The sequence below is a fragment of the Solanum lycopersicum genome, chromosome 4 (assembly GCF_036512215.1).
Source record: "Solanum lycopersicum chromosome 4, SLM_r2.1".
Lineage (NCBI taxonomy): Eukaryota > Viridiplantae > Streptophyta > Magnoliopsida > Solanales > Solanaceae > Solanum > Solanum lycopersicum.
The window spans coordinates 25,202,140-25,217,457 of NC_090803.1; the positions used below are offsets into that span (position 1 = coordinate 25,202,140).

The 15,318-nt window shown below is 37.2% G+C and overlaps 1 protein-coding gene across 3 annotated transcripts; it reads left to right on the forward strand.

The window, feature by feature from the left end:
• The first annotated feature begins 576 nt into the window (after positions 1-576).
• Positions 577-15,217, forward strand: SGS3 (SGS3-like protein). 3 transcript variants are annotated; one of them, XM_010321267.4, is made up of 6 exons: positions 577-730; positions 11,424-12,414; positions 12,548-12,842; positions 12,955-13,199; positions 13,827-13,984; positions 14,626-15,217. In XM_010321267.4, exons 2-6 carry the CDS (start codon positions 11,443-11,445, stop codon positions 14,855-14,857), a joined length of 1,902 nt encoding a protein of 633 aa, XP_010319569.1. In that variant the 5' UTR covers positions 577-730; positions 11,424-11,442; the 3' UTR covers positions 14,858-15,217.
• The last annotated feature ends 101 nt before the right edge of the window (positions 15,218-15,318 follow it).

Sequence of the window (15,318 nt, forward strand, 5' to 3'; positions counted from 1 at the left end):
CCAATAGCTCAACTCCCAATTCCCTAGCCTGACCTCCACCCCAAGCATAAAGAGCTCTTTTTTCAGTCACAACACTGGTGTGAACATCACCCCATGCAACTTCTTTTATACATATGCCATCAAATGAAACTAAACGCCTAGGTGAGGGTTCCTTTTCACGTGATTGAAGGGAATAACTGTCAAATTGTTCCACCCACCCATCCACAAATATAGTTATAGTTAGTTAAAATGATAAAATGATAAGTTTGTTCGATGGTGGTGGTGAAAGAAATCTCAGAGAGAGTGATGACTTTAGTGATGGTAATAGCGGGGGAAATAAAGTTAATTTAAATAAAAAATTAAATTGTATTATTAAGTGGGTCGGGTCGGAACGAGTTAAAATTAGATAATTTTACTTAAATTATCCAATTTTAATCGATTTGAGGCTTTCCATCCAAAAAGGGATATATTCATTAAGTTTATTGATGACAAGGGTAAAAATAACTTGTTTTTAACCGTAGAGATAAATTCAACCAATAAAATAAAATTGAAGGTTATTTTGGTCTTTTCCCTTTTTTTTATTTTTTATATAAAGGTGTCACAGTGTGAATGGCAGATTCTTGAATTCATCAACTAGTTCTCCATTTACTCTCACTCAAAGACAAACTCTACACTCGCTCTTCTTTCTCCGGCGAACTTCGGTTCTACTCTTTCTACCACCGCCGTTCATTTATCCCGGTGAAGCCCAGCTGTAAGTCCTCTTTGTCGATCAAAACCCTGAAACCCTTTTACTGATTTTGTATGCATTTTGTGCCATAAAGTGGATTTTCTGATTCTGGTTAATAGATGATACCCTTAATTTCTTCACTTTTTTCTGGCGAAAAATCTGAAGATGGATTTCTGGGTTTTGAGTTTGTTGAGTAAATGTTGTTGTTAATGCTGACCCTCGTTCTTCACCTCTTTGTCGATCAAAACCCTAAACCCTTTTACTGATTTTGTGCAATTTTTTTAACTGGGGTTGTTGATGGATTTTGTGACATAAAGTGACCCTGATTCTGACTTGTCAATTTTCTTGTTTTTTTTGGTTAATAGATGATACCCTTAATTCTTTACATTTTTTTCTGGCGAAAAAACTGAAGATGGATTTCTGGGTTTTGAGTTTGTTAACACTAAAGTATGTATGTATATATTTCTGGGTTTTGACCAATTTAGGAACTAAATTGGATATGGGTTCTTTTTCTGATTTCGGATGTGTAGAAACTAGCTAACTAAGCGAATTGTGGGAGATGGTTAGTGTAATTTGTGAGGAACACTAATGCACTTGGTGTTCTAGTGTTCATGGGGATGGAATAAGTGGCTAGTATGTCATTATTTGTTTTAGATTTAATTGAATTGGTGTATGGTAGTGATGATTCGTACAATATCTTGCATTTGGTTTTCATATCTCTCCCTTTGTTTGAAAAATAGCAGAAATTGATTGAGAGAAAATTCTCTTTTCTGTGTATTTGACATCACTCTAAAGATGTGTATAAATACAACTCACGGAATACGTGAATAACAAACTGTGAGAAGATAGATAATGGAGAATATGACTGACCAACTATGAAACATGTCCTACTTTATCTAACAAACTAATGTGTCCTACTTATCTAGATAATTACAAGGATTAATAAAATATATATGACAAATCTTTCTAAAGCCTTTTCGGACAAGAAACACACCTAGCAGACAATCTTCTTCTTCGTTACTGCTTCACCGTTATCTATATCAACACGCCTCCCCCCTCAAGTTGGAAGGAGAAGACCTGCCTAAAAGGTTTATAGTGAAGAGGCCTTGTTAAGGGCTTGGTGAATAAATTGGCTAATTGAGATGAAGATGGAGTGAATGAGGGTGAAATTAAACAACAAGAAATTGTTGTCAGACGAAATGACAATCAAGCTCCACATGCTTGGTTTGCTCATGAAAAATGGGATTCTTGGCAATATGTATTGCAACTTTGCTATCCGAATGAAAAGGAACCGACAAAGCTATAGGAATCAAAAGATCAATGGATAATCGCACCCACCAAGTCAACTCGGCAACAAACTCTCCTCATCGACCTATATTGATGTCAAGACCCACAAGTACACCCTAGAAGTTAGAGCATCCTTGTGTCGTGACTCGTGACACGGCAAATGAGACTTCAAGAAGTCTCATCTAAGCCTCTCGTATCATTCATTGCATAATAAACATACTAAAATGAGTAAGAATTTAAAACCGTCTTCACACACGAAGAACTCTTTCATAAACATTACACAAGCGGAAGACTTTCATTTAAAATATTAAATCTTTACAACATCTACTTGAACCATCTAAACTTTAGAGTATACAACACTCAGGACTAATCCCATACAAGACAATAAAATAAAGATTATGACATAAGGGATATGTGGATATTATTCTCGAATCGATGAGGACTCACCAATACTTCATCTTCAAGCCTTAGAAACCTATCCATCCTTTATGGCACATCAAGACTTCCAATTCCTTACACTTTAGTCAAAACGGGAAAAGAAGGAGTTGACTCATTAGATGTATTAAGAATGGAAGCCATGCATCAACCATGAAAAAGGGACATTTATTAAATAACATACTCTTCATGAATAGAAGCATAAGAACAACATTTAACAACTTAAAAACACATAAGAAATCATTTAGACAAATAGTCACATTTTAGAAAATGTTACAGTGAATTCACTTCACTGTACAATGAACTCAATTCATTGTTATAGTGAAGTTCCTTCACTTCACTTGGCACACCTTATTAGCATATAATTCCCTCACTTAAAGCCATCCTAAGACTCACTTAAGTAATACAAAGAGAGACCACCCATACACCCTTTCTAAGCACACCTAAATGATCCTTAAGACCACCCATAATGAGATCAACATACATTTACTAACATATGAACATGAGATCCTCCTACCAAAAGTGATTCTAAGGTTCACTTGAATGAGTTCTGAAGCGACCGCCCATACAATCCCTTACACACACTTAAGAGTTCCATAGACTACCTAAGATAGAATCATTCTCACTTAAAACATCAACACATATATAATATGACATTCTCCTTCCAAAGGCTATCAAAAGACTTACTTCAGTAAATCAAGAAGATAAAGTCCATGATTGACCTCTTCAAGATTACCTAAGTAATCCTTAAGACTACCTAAGCTTAGATCATGTCTACATATTCAACCCTCTTCCCTAACTAGAATCATTCTTAAGACTTATCTAGGTAAGATAAGAAGTGATCATTCCTATGCCCTCTTCACACCTTAACTAGACAACCCTTAACTACTCTAGATAAGTACTTATTCATTTAACCTATCTTGTTAACTTAAGTCATTTCATTCATTAGTTCATTAAGAGACATTCATCACATAATGGATATTGAAGTAATGGTCTTGGACAAGACCTAGGGACTCCAACTAACACCTTCAAAGCCTATTGTGCAATTTCTAGATAGCGTCCCATACCACCACCTAAACTTCATAGAACTTCTCTAATGCTAGTAAGTATCCATGTGATGATAATAGGCAATAGCCGACAGAGATCATGGTAGCAAAACATGGAATACGGAGTTCTAACCTACTCCGATGAGGGTGTTCTACTTGCCAATGGTAGAACTTGGACACATCCCATGCAGGCACATGGAAATATAAAGGGCATGCTTTGTAATCTAGTCTCATCCTTTAACTAGAACTACTTCCCTTACCATACTCACTCGGTGCTAGCTTTCGTTCTCATAGAGTAATTCACATTTAAGGTTCATATAAAAGGGTTCCATATCAAGTTCATAAACCAATCACAGTTACCCTACCAAAGAGGTCCTCTTAGGGCTACCTTCCAATGGCGACAAGAAGCTCATGATGACTTTTCTAAGGTGTGATATGATGTCGTTCCAACCAATCAACCTTAAGTCCATCATTCCTTTACTTGAAGGATTCCATGACGGCTTATGACTTCAACATTCATAACCTTACCACTTGATTCAAGGTTGCACATAAAGACCCTCTTAACATCATTCAAGGTCACACATCATTAATACATTCAAGACTAAGAGAGTTTAGCATCCTAATTCAAGACATCACATATTCACTTTCATATATACATCAAGCAAGGGACACAAGTCAACCAAGACAAGACACCACATACTTCACTTTAACACATATCACATGTCATTCTATAAGCACATAGGAATAACCATGATCATCTTTAAGTCATCCTACACACTATCATATCATCATCAATATAACTATTATAGACTCATATAGTCACATAGGAACAACCATGTATCTACCCTAAGACTACACATAGAAGCACATAGTCATAGTCTACATGATTTTCTGACATACATAGGAAGAACACATTCTTTCACATTACTTCACATATAGATAATTATGCTCATACTTCACATAAATCAACTATACAAAACATCATAGTACTTAAGTAGTGCCCACAAGGCCATGATCATCATATTGCATAAAGTAACACCGACAAGGTCACATCAATTCACTGCTACCATAAGTGGACCATACCAATCACAACCTAATTAAAGTCTAATTAACATAAAATAGAAGGAATTAGGGCAGCATACCCCCACTCCATCTTACCACTTCGATCCCGAGGCTAAATCATCCAATTCGACATTACAAGGCCCTTACCCATGGCCATAACCAACAATTCAACATAATTATAAAAATATTCATGAAACTAGGTCAAATTACTACATATTCATCAATCTAATGTGACCTAGATATCAATTTACTATAATCATTACATCAATCAAAAGCCTATGTAAAACTATAATAGAATTCATAAACCTTAAATCAATATCAATTTAATAAGCCTAATATCCAATTGTTCTAAGTATGTACAATATTCAATTGATCAAATTGAAACAACCTATAAACCAATTAACCATAATCTATACATGAATCAAAAGCCCATAGCAATCTACACATGAATTCATCAATATCAAAGCATGATCACATAACCCATATTTTAGTCAAATTGAGAGATTTGTGAATGTCAAGGGTTCATGGAGAATTTCATTGGAAAACATCAATAACATCGTATCTTAACGTTTAAAAACCTTTCATGCAAGAAACCAAGACTTAGAGTAGAAATTGGACTTTTCATCTCTTTTGAAATCTTTGAAAATTTTTCTTTGAAATTGGCTCTAAGGTGATAGCAAGCCTTAGATGAAGAACTCACATACCTTATTAGAAGAACCCAATGTAAATTGAAGAAGAAACTCCATTAAAGAACCATCTTCAAGCTCCATCTTCACCTTGAACTCTCATAGAGGTTTTTGAAGAAACATTGGGAGGGGATGTGTTTTGATTTAGGTGTGACGGTTATAGTGAGAGTTTAATGACTTATAAACTTTTAAAATACCCATAAACACTCAAAACAACGTCCTCACATTTTATAAGACTTGGGGTGAATTTCCCAAAACCTCCAAGTCTTAACATAAAATTGTAGGCAGTTTCACAGCACCATCGATGCCCTACCATTGACGGTCCGTGGGTGAGACCACACCCCGTCGATGGGGTCTCGTGGTTTGCTCCTGCTGCTCCTCAACATTCAATCTTTCAGGCTCCATCGGCGCCACCCATTGATGGGCCGTTGCCTGGTTGACTGGCCGTCGTTTGGGTCTTCGTTTGGCACTACCTGGCAGTGCTGAGCTCCAAGTTGGGGTCCTCCTTTAGAGCCCCTTGTGGGTCCTATGTGGAGTCGTACTCGGACGTTTCCAACCCAAATATGTTCGCATACGAGTTTAGGACCTACCACATGATTTTCATCCAAAACAAACACATAAAACTCAACGGAACATGCATAGACACACAAAGTCATTTTAAGGCAAACCTTTCGAATGTCATGGACGTTCTTGGATGTTTGACCTCCAAACTTCACGAAACTTGACACACTGCCTATATAAACCATAATAACTCATTTAAGGACCTTATAACCTCATGAATCACACATAAACACATAAACCACATATGAGGTACATAGGTGACTTAGTCGTCGAACGTCTTGGTCGTCCGTTGACGTTTGACTGCCAATGCTCCCAAACACTTAGACACTGCCTCAAATCCACATTATAAACCATTTTAGGACCTTAAACCATCATGACAACCATGTTAGGCTCTAGCTTCGCCTAAGTCATTTTCGGGGTCTTGCAACTCAGCTTCAGCAGAGTTGAGGGAGATAGAAGTCTGCTTCTTTGATTTTTAGGAGATAGGAAAAGCACAAGAGCTATGTTAATTCCATTTACTGACTTTCAAGAATTGGGGCAAGTATCCCAACCCAAATCACAACAAGATATCAACTCAATGGATGGTGATGAAGACATGAATAATCCCAAAAGAGGGTCCTTTAACAAGTAGCGAAAGACACGAAGAGCAACATTCAAATGAAGGGCCCTTGGATCTTGCATATATTGTCTGTAATGTTGTATTGTAAAGATCTGGGCAAGTATGTGTGAGATAATCCAACTTTTCGAGTAGATGGCGATACAAAGTTGGGTCTTTGATTGGATCACCTTAATTAGCAAGCAATTTTGATGTGGGATCAAGAGGGGAGGATACTGGAGTAAGGCCGAGAATATCAAATTTTGCCAGAAAATTCAAAGTGAAGTTGCGTTGATTAAGAATTAGACCCCGCTGCTCACGAGGAACCTCCATACCAAGAAAATAGTGCAAGTTCCCCAAGTCTTTAATTTTGACCTCTTGATTAAGGAAAACTTTAAGTTCATTTATCCCTAACAAGATATCGTTTACATAGATAGCCACAATACATATAGAAGAATCTCTTTTCTTAAAGAACAGGTAATAGTCATTTAACGAATGAGTAAAACCTTTGAAATGTAAGGCATAAGTCAATTTGGCATACCATTGCCAAGATGCTCGAAGCCCATAAAGGGCCTTTTTCAGCCTACAAACATGATTTGAGGAAGGAGGAGTTTGTCCGACCATTTGAGGAAGGAGGAGTGAGTCCGATTGAAAATTTCATGTACACCTTCTCATCTAAATCTCCATGTAAAAATGCATAATCCACATTCAGTTGAAATAATCCCCAATTCTTCTTGATTGCTATAGACAAGATACATCTAATTGTAGTCATTTTAACCACGAGTGAAATGTTTCATTGAAATGTATTCCCTCTTTGTATATCACCTCTAATTACCAATCGACGCTTCCATCTGAATGTTGTTTGATTCTATACACCCATTTACAGGGTAATGCCTTCTCCCATGAGGTAACTCCACAGCCTACCGAGTTTTGTTTAATTTAAATGCTGTAATTTCATTAGCTATGACATTTTGCCAATCTGGGTGCATCATAGCTTGGGTGTACCTGGTAGGTTCTTGGAGGTTTGGGAGGGAATTTATGAATGCTTGATTTGTATTGCATTATAGCTTGGGTGTACCTGGTAGGTTCTTTGAAGTTTGAGAAGGAATTTGTTAATGCTTGATCTGTGGAAGACAAACTGGAAAAAGATAATTGAGGAGTAACAGAGGAAAGAAAATAGGAACCGGTGACATTGGTGAGTTGCAAAGCATTGCAGATATAATCCTTTAGATAACTAGGTGTTTTATGATACCTAGAAGATTTTCTTAGAATTATCTACAACCATAGGAGAAACGGAAGGTAGGGGAATGTTAGTAGGAATAATAGGAGAAGATGGAGATTCAAAGACACCAGGATGATGATCATCAGGAAACGCAGACTTAGTGGTAGGTAAAATAGGAATAGAATTGTCCTCTATGGACAAATATGATCCTTAGGTAGAAAGGATTCTGTACATTCACCAACTTTAGTAGAGGCAAAAGGAAATATGTTTTCATGAAATATCACATCTTTTGTAACAAAAATTTTCTTGGTTTGAAGATTAACTTTAAACCTTTCTTTCCACGAGGATATACCAAAAACACACATGACACAACTCTATGCTCAAACTTTGCCCTATGAACCAAAAAGTGTGGAAGCGAAACACAAACAACCAAAACACTTAAGATTGATAATTTGGTTTAGACTTGAAAAAAAAATCTCATAAGATGGTTTTGTTGTTTTGTATCTGAGAACTTTGGAAGGAAACATATTAATCAAATAAGTTGTTGTTAAAAGACAATCCCCCAAAACTTAATAGGTACTGCTATTGAAAAAGAAGCTCTCGGCGTTCCTAATAGATGCTTTTGTTTCCTTTCCACAACTCCATTTTGTTGTGGAGTGGAAACACAACTTGTTTGGTGAATGATGCCTTGAGATGACAAAAACTCTGATTGTAGTTTTCCCGTCCCCAATTCTAAAGCATTATCAGGACTTTAGTGCGAAATTGCCTCTCTATCATGATTAGAAAAGATTTAAGTACACGTAAAGCATTTGATTTGGAAGATAGTAAGAAAGTCCATGTTCCTTTACTAAAATTATCTACTATAGTGATAGAATATATGAAATTGTCATGAGTAGGATTGTTGTAGGGTCTACAAGTATCTACATGAATTAATTCAAAAATAGATTTTGTAGAAATAGAACTAGAAGGAAAAGGGAGTTTGGACGGTCTATCTAGTGGACAAATAATATACGGAGATAGAAAATTTGAACAGTGAGATACTGTTTATAGACCTAACTTTTCTCATATTGATTGAAGGCATATGACCGAGTCTATAATGCCCCACTTCTCTTTTACATCTGAAACAAGAATATTGAAACTAGCATTTAAAATAGGAGTAGGATTGGCATCACAATGCTTTCTTGGAATTAAAACTTCACTGGAAATAAAACTATATCTGGAAGCTGCAGCTTTAGACTTCGATTTGAAAATGTAGATTCCACCTTTTTCTTCTCCAGTATCCGGTGGCTGCTTCATAGAAGGGCCCTTTAGAAAGCATGAATCAGGAGTGAATAGAATGTGTTGATTAAGTTGTTTACACAACTTGTGCACAGACATAAGATTGAATTTTAAAAATGGAATATAGAGAACATTATGCAAGATCAAGTTTGGCAGAAGAGTAACAGAACCATAATGTGACCTTATCTTTGTTAAAATTAGGAAGAGACACCATGATTGGATTTCCTAATGAGCTTGTTAAAAGTCATATGTTCAGATGCACACCAATGCACACCACTGTCCAATATCCAAGAATTGATGTCTATTTTAACCAAAATGCTTGACGATTGAAAAAAACCTTTTCATACATGCACAATTGTTAACTTTGTGAGAATTAGGAAGAGACACCATGATTGGATTTCCTAATGAGCTTGTTAAAAGTCATGTTCAGATGCACACCAATGCACACCACTGTCCAATATCCAAGAATTGATGTCTATTTTAACCAAAATGCTTGAAGAGTGAAAAAACCCTTTTCATACATGCACAATTGACACTCGTGGTAGCTTCAGCATTGTTATCACTTTGCTGTCCCAATTTGAATTGTTGAAGTAATTGCAGAAGTTCTCCCATTTTCTCCCAAGTTTGAGTTTTCGCATTTGAGAACCCATTGTCTCCTTGATTAACCTCCTCTACAACGTGGTAAGCATTGTTAGCCAAGGTTTGAAATTTCCTTTGCTTTGTGAACTTGAAATCTGGAGGAATTCCATGAATCATGTAGCATTTGTCAATGCTATGACTTGCCTTTTTGCAGTGGGCACATGTGCTTGAATTCTTCTTTGATTCAACAGATCCCTTTGATGGTTTGAATACTCCTCCTGATTGAGTTGCTATGATAAAAGATGTAGAGGCCCCTGGATAGACAGGAGAAGTATTAATTTCTCGTTGTTTTTCATCTTGGATAACCAAGGAATAAACCTGTCTAACAGAGGGTAAAGGGGATGACAACACAATATAGCTTCTAACACCAATAAAGGACTCATTCACTCGCACACACAAACACAAAGAAAAAAAGAGTTTAACGCATCTAGTTCATCTGACCAAATCTATTTTCCAAGTCGCTCCAGAGTTCTGTGGCACTTTGGGAGTAAAACACCGATTCAACTATCTCTTTAGATAAAGAGTTGAGAAGCCACGAGAGAACCATGTCATTGCAGCGTGACCATGCCTTTTGGAGAGCCAAATCTGCAATTGGAATCGCCAGTGAGCAATCAGTAAAGCCAAGTTTTTTTTTGGCAGAGAGCGCATTTATAACTGCCCTTCTCCATTCACAGTAGCTTTTCCCATCAAACACTCTGGAAAAGATATTCATCCCTGGATAATCAAAGGGATGAATATAGTAGAGATGAGTTGGATCGATGACATTATTTCCAGAAAGAGTAGCTGGAGCGCTTTCAATAATTGGATTGGAAGTATAAGACGTGGGTACCATTGCAGAGAAGATGAACAAAAGAGAAAACGAATTAAGGATTTTAGGCAGAAAAAATAGCAAGAAATTGATTGAGGGAAAATTCACTTTTCTGTATATTTGACATCACTGTAAAGGTGCGTATAAATACAACGCATGGAATACGTGAATCACAAACTGTGAAATGATAATGGAGGATGTGATTGACCAACTATGAAACATGTCCTACTTTATCTAACAAACTTACGTGTCCTACTTTATCTAATTAAAAGATAATTACAAGGAATAAAAAATTATATATGACTTATCTTCCAGAATCCTTTTCAGACAAGAAACACGCCTAGCAGACCTCTGTCTTCTTCTTCGTTACTGCTTCACCAATATCTACACCAACGTTGTGTCTCATGATTAAAAGTTCCCTTTTTGTGTGTGCTCTTTTCCTAGAGTTGACACTAATCTATCTAGGTTACAAATTACTTGATTCAGTTGGCCTACTCATCTTTTAATACATGAAAATAAATCTCGGGGAACAAATCTTGAGATCAATTCATGTACCAATGCTGGTAGTATCTCTTAGTTATGCCCATGATTTGAGCATAAGAAGAAGAGTAGGGAACTCATTTTAATTTATGTGGTGCAGGCCATCACAAATGGTAATTGGGCATCGTATCTCTAATGCACATTATGTTTTGGGGTTTGTCTCACGTCATTTTCTTTCTAATATCTGTGTTACACATTAGGTTTTGGGGTTTATGCTCTCAAAGTGCACCTGCCTTTTCTTGTTCCATTATTTATTTCCCTTGTTTGTGTTCCTGTTTTTTCTTTTTGCTGGGTGTTACTTTTTAAGATTTGCAGTTTAATCTCTGCTTTTACAGTTTAATTTATACTGGCTGGTATCTATGTGACTGGAAATGCTTTAGGTGAAATTTGAATATATATAAATGTATATAACATGTCACGAGTATATATTTTGGATATTTTTCGTATTTGTTCTAATTATCAGCCATGCATGTTATGTTGGTGAAACATTGCACTACCTATTATTTATTTTTGGCAGGGATTGAATGTTGATTCACGAGTATATGTTTTTGTCTCCAGCTAACAGCTTCATCCAAAGATGAGTTTCAGCAAATGGGGTGGGAAGCCTTCAAATTCATCAGAAAAGCAGAAAGCTTCCTCTACACCAACAGTTGAGGAGATAAATCGAGGTGTTGGAGATATTGGTTTGAACTCTGAACAGAATGAAGGATGGGAAGTGTATGCTAGGAAGCCCAAGAACAAGGGTGGAAGCAGTGCTGGGAAGCAATGGGCTCCTCAGAATCCTAGTCCAAAAGCTTGGGGAAACCAGAATACTAAAGCTTGGGGTCATCCAGATGTTGGTAAGAAATCGGGAACGCGTAACAATGCTGGATCAGGGCGGGGTTCTGGAAATAACTGGTCTACACCTAGTGATCCTCAAAAACTTGCAAGGCCGCATCTATATGATGGAGGTTTCCCATCATCTGCTCCAGTTCCTCCTGCTCTGAAGAATGGTTGGGATTGGTCTTCTAGAGTAGCCTCAGCTCATCCCAAGGATAATTCCCAGGTTGCTGCTGCTGCTGATGATGATAAGGCCAGTGAACATGATGCTGAGGATAATGAATTGGATTTTCTTGATGAAAGTGATGATGACCTTCACAGTGATGACTTTGATTCAGATGTGGGTGAAATGAGTTATGAGACACGCAAGAAAAATCCTTGGTTCAATCAACTTTTTCACTCTCTTGACAGTTTGACTGTCACTGAGATCAATGAGCCTGAACGACAGTGGCACTGCCCTGCATGCAAAGGTGGTCCAGGCGCAATTGAATGGTTTACAGGGTTGCAATCATTGATGACCCATGCAAAAACGAAAGGATTAAGGGTTAAAATACACAGAGAACTTGCTGAACTTTTGGAGGAAGAGCTTCGTCAGAGAGGTACTTCTGTTGTACCTCCAGGTGAAGTGTATGGAAGATGGGGTGGCATGGAATTTAAAGATAAAGAAATTGTGTGGCCACCAATGGTGATTATCATGAACACAAGGCTTGATAAAGATGAAAACGATAAGGTAGAGTGATTATTTGTCTTCTGTTTGTTTGATTTACTTTTATTTAAGACTTTATTGGATGGCTGTCTAATACCTCTCTCCCCCTCCCCCTACCTATCTCCCTCTCTCTCTCTCTCTGAGCTGTGTTTCACAGTGGATTGGAATGGGGAATCAGGAGCTGCTTGAGTATTTTAGCTCTTATGCTGCTGTCAAGGCTCGACATTCATACGGTCCACAAGGCCATCGTGGCATGAGTTTGTTGATTTTTGAGGCCTCTGCAGTGGGATACATTGAGGCTGATCGTCTCAGTGAGCATTTTTCTGAAAATGGAAGAAATAGAGATGCATGGGAACGTCGTTCAGCCCGCTTTTATCCTGGGGGGAAACGTCTGCTCTATGGTTACATGGCAGATAAAAAAGACATAGATAACTTCAATCAGCATTCAGCTGGTATTTGTGATTATTTTTTTCTCTGAACAAATTGTTGTACTTCATTGAAACACTGATCTTCCCTGTATTTAACAAATGTCTATTGAAGTTTGATTTCACTTGTGATTTGTAGGGAAATCAAAGTTGAAGTTTGAGATGCGGTCATACAAAGAAGCTGTTTGGAATCCAGCCAAACAGATGAGGGAAGATAATCAACAACTAATATGGTTCAAGAACAAAGCTGCTAAACACCAAATGCAGGCTAAAGCTCTTGAAGAGTCTCTCAGTTTGGTGAGTGAAAAACACCGTCAGACATTGGAAGAGAACAAGATAGTCAGATTGAAAACAAAGATGCACCATGAACAGATCAAGGAAGAGGTATGTAAGAAATGACAGATATAGAATGTGGGTACTACTAGGACCATTTGATCAAAATTTGAATCCTTGAGACGTTAATGCCAATGTTACTTGGGCTCTCCACAAATGCTGGCGAATGCATGTTAGATCCCCCGGAAGTAGTGGATTTTTGGAGGATCTGACACGGGTGCGACAGTTCTTTTTGGAGAATCCAAGCAACATAGGTTTAAACTGCAGTTACTGACCTTCTAAACAAAATACTGCAGTAACTGACAGCTTCATGTATTTAGATGATGATATATTCTTTGATTATTAACTCCTAATTGCAATGTCTGATATTAAATTCTGTTTAGTGGTGACTAAACCGTGTCATGTGTCTCTTTGTAGCTGCATGTTGCACATATTACGATCTAAAATTGCTTAGGATTGACACTGGGACAACTTTGTCTTGCTTTGACATTCAATTATTCATAGAAGTCAATTGTTGAACTTTTCTTTGCCCTCTGCATTTGGATATTTTTTTTCATGTCATTGGCGTTTTCTATTCTTTTTTCTGGGGATATCATCCCTCAACTCTTTCCTTGTGTTTTTAGAATGTTGTCCTCCTCTCTACATACAATCTGATTCATGTGGTTATACTTTCTGTAGATGGAGTTTCAAGAACAGTTCTTCAAGGATCAGATCAAAATAATTCATGATGCCAGGACTGCCAGGGAGGACAATTTTGAAAAGACACAGCAGGAGCAGCGTGAGATGGTTAAACAATCTAATGCCAATACTGCCTCGGTTGAGGATCATCGGGTCAGGTAAAACATTCTTTTATAGCTTCATTTAGGTACCTGTAGTTTGGTAGGTATTTTGCCTTCGCTTTGTTAAATCTGGAACTGAATCAGAGAAATTAATTCTTGTTCTATATCCCTGCTGTGTTGGGAGAAATTTCATTATGAGCAATTTCTGCTTGAAAATTAGTGGCTCCACTAGGGGCCCAGAACAAAAGTATTCTTTTTTGGCCCCTATTTTAACTTGGCAATTATAATTGTGTCTAAATTTTTCATCTAGGAATTTATTGAGTTCTTTTTATTTTTCATGATAAATTCTTTTGTAATTCAAAAATACTGCCTTTGGTTCCTAGTAAGAAAATAATTTACTCTTATAAATATTGCTGTAGGGTTTGAGTGTTAATTTTTCAAGAAGAAAAACCCAAAGGTCTCCAAAAAACAAAACTAAAGTATTTTCTCCTAATACCAGAACAAAAGCCAGATGATTCTCAATATAGACACCACTTCAGCTTTATTATAGTTTTGATCTCTCTATGTGTGTTGCAAGGGAAATCTCAGACCTTATGTTACGCTTCCTGAAATATTTTATCAATAAAAATTGATATGCTTTGACAATTTTTCCAATGATCCAGATTGTCCTTATATTTTATTTGTCATTTGCATTTCAGGGCAGAGAAAGTTGCCAAATTTATCAAACTCCAGGACAAGGAAATGGAGGAGTTTGTGGAAGAGAGGGAGAATCTGATGCGAACTCATGACGATAGGATAGCTGCATTGAGACGCAAATACTGGGAAGAGGAGGTTGAACTTGAAAGGAAATTTGACCTTGAACTGTCTAAACTGATGGAGAAGTACTCTCCGAAGCAATCAGATGAGGTCAATAGCAGTGGCACCATGTGACCTATATTCTTATAGTATTCAAATATCATAGGCGCACTTTAAATTGCTGATGAACTTAGGATGTATGACTTCAAACATGACATGTGAGGAAGGCCCTTATCTTAATAGTCAAGCTGGGTAGTTGCAAGAAAATGAGGTTTCGTGCTGCACAAACTTTTTTTCATATCCTGGTCTGACCATGAGTCGTGATGACTATTGATGCTATTCAGATATTGTAAAACCTGTCTAGCACCCTCTATTTGATCACTTAAATTGTGACTGATCTGATCACAACTTGTGTTAGGATACGAGAGTGCTTGTACAAGCTACTTTTGTGCATTTGCTCTTATGTCTCTACCAGAAATGCTTGCTTCATCTCCAGTCATTCTTTTTTTTCCTTGTGATTGAATTTCATTTTGGTAGATACGTCTTCCTCCAACACGTCTCCTCTCTCTCTCCCACACGCACAAAAAGATATTTCA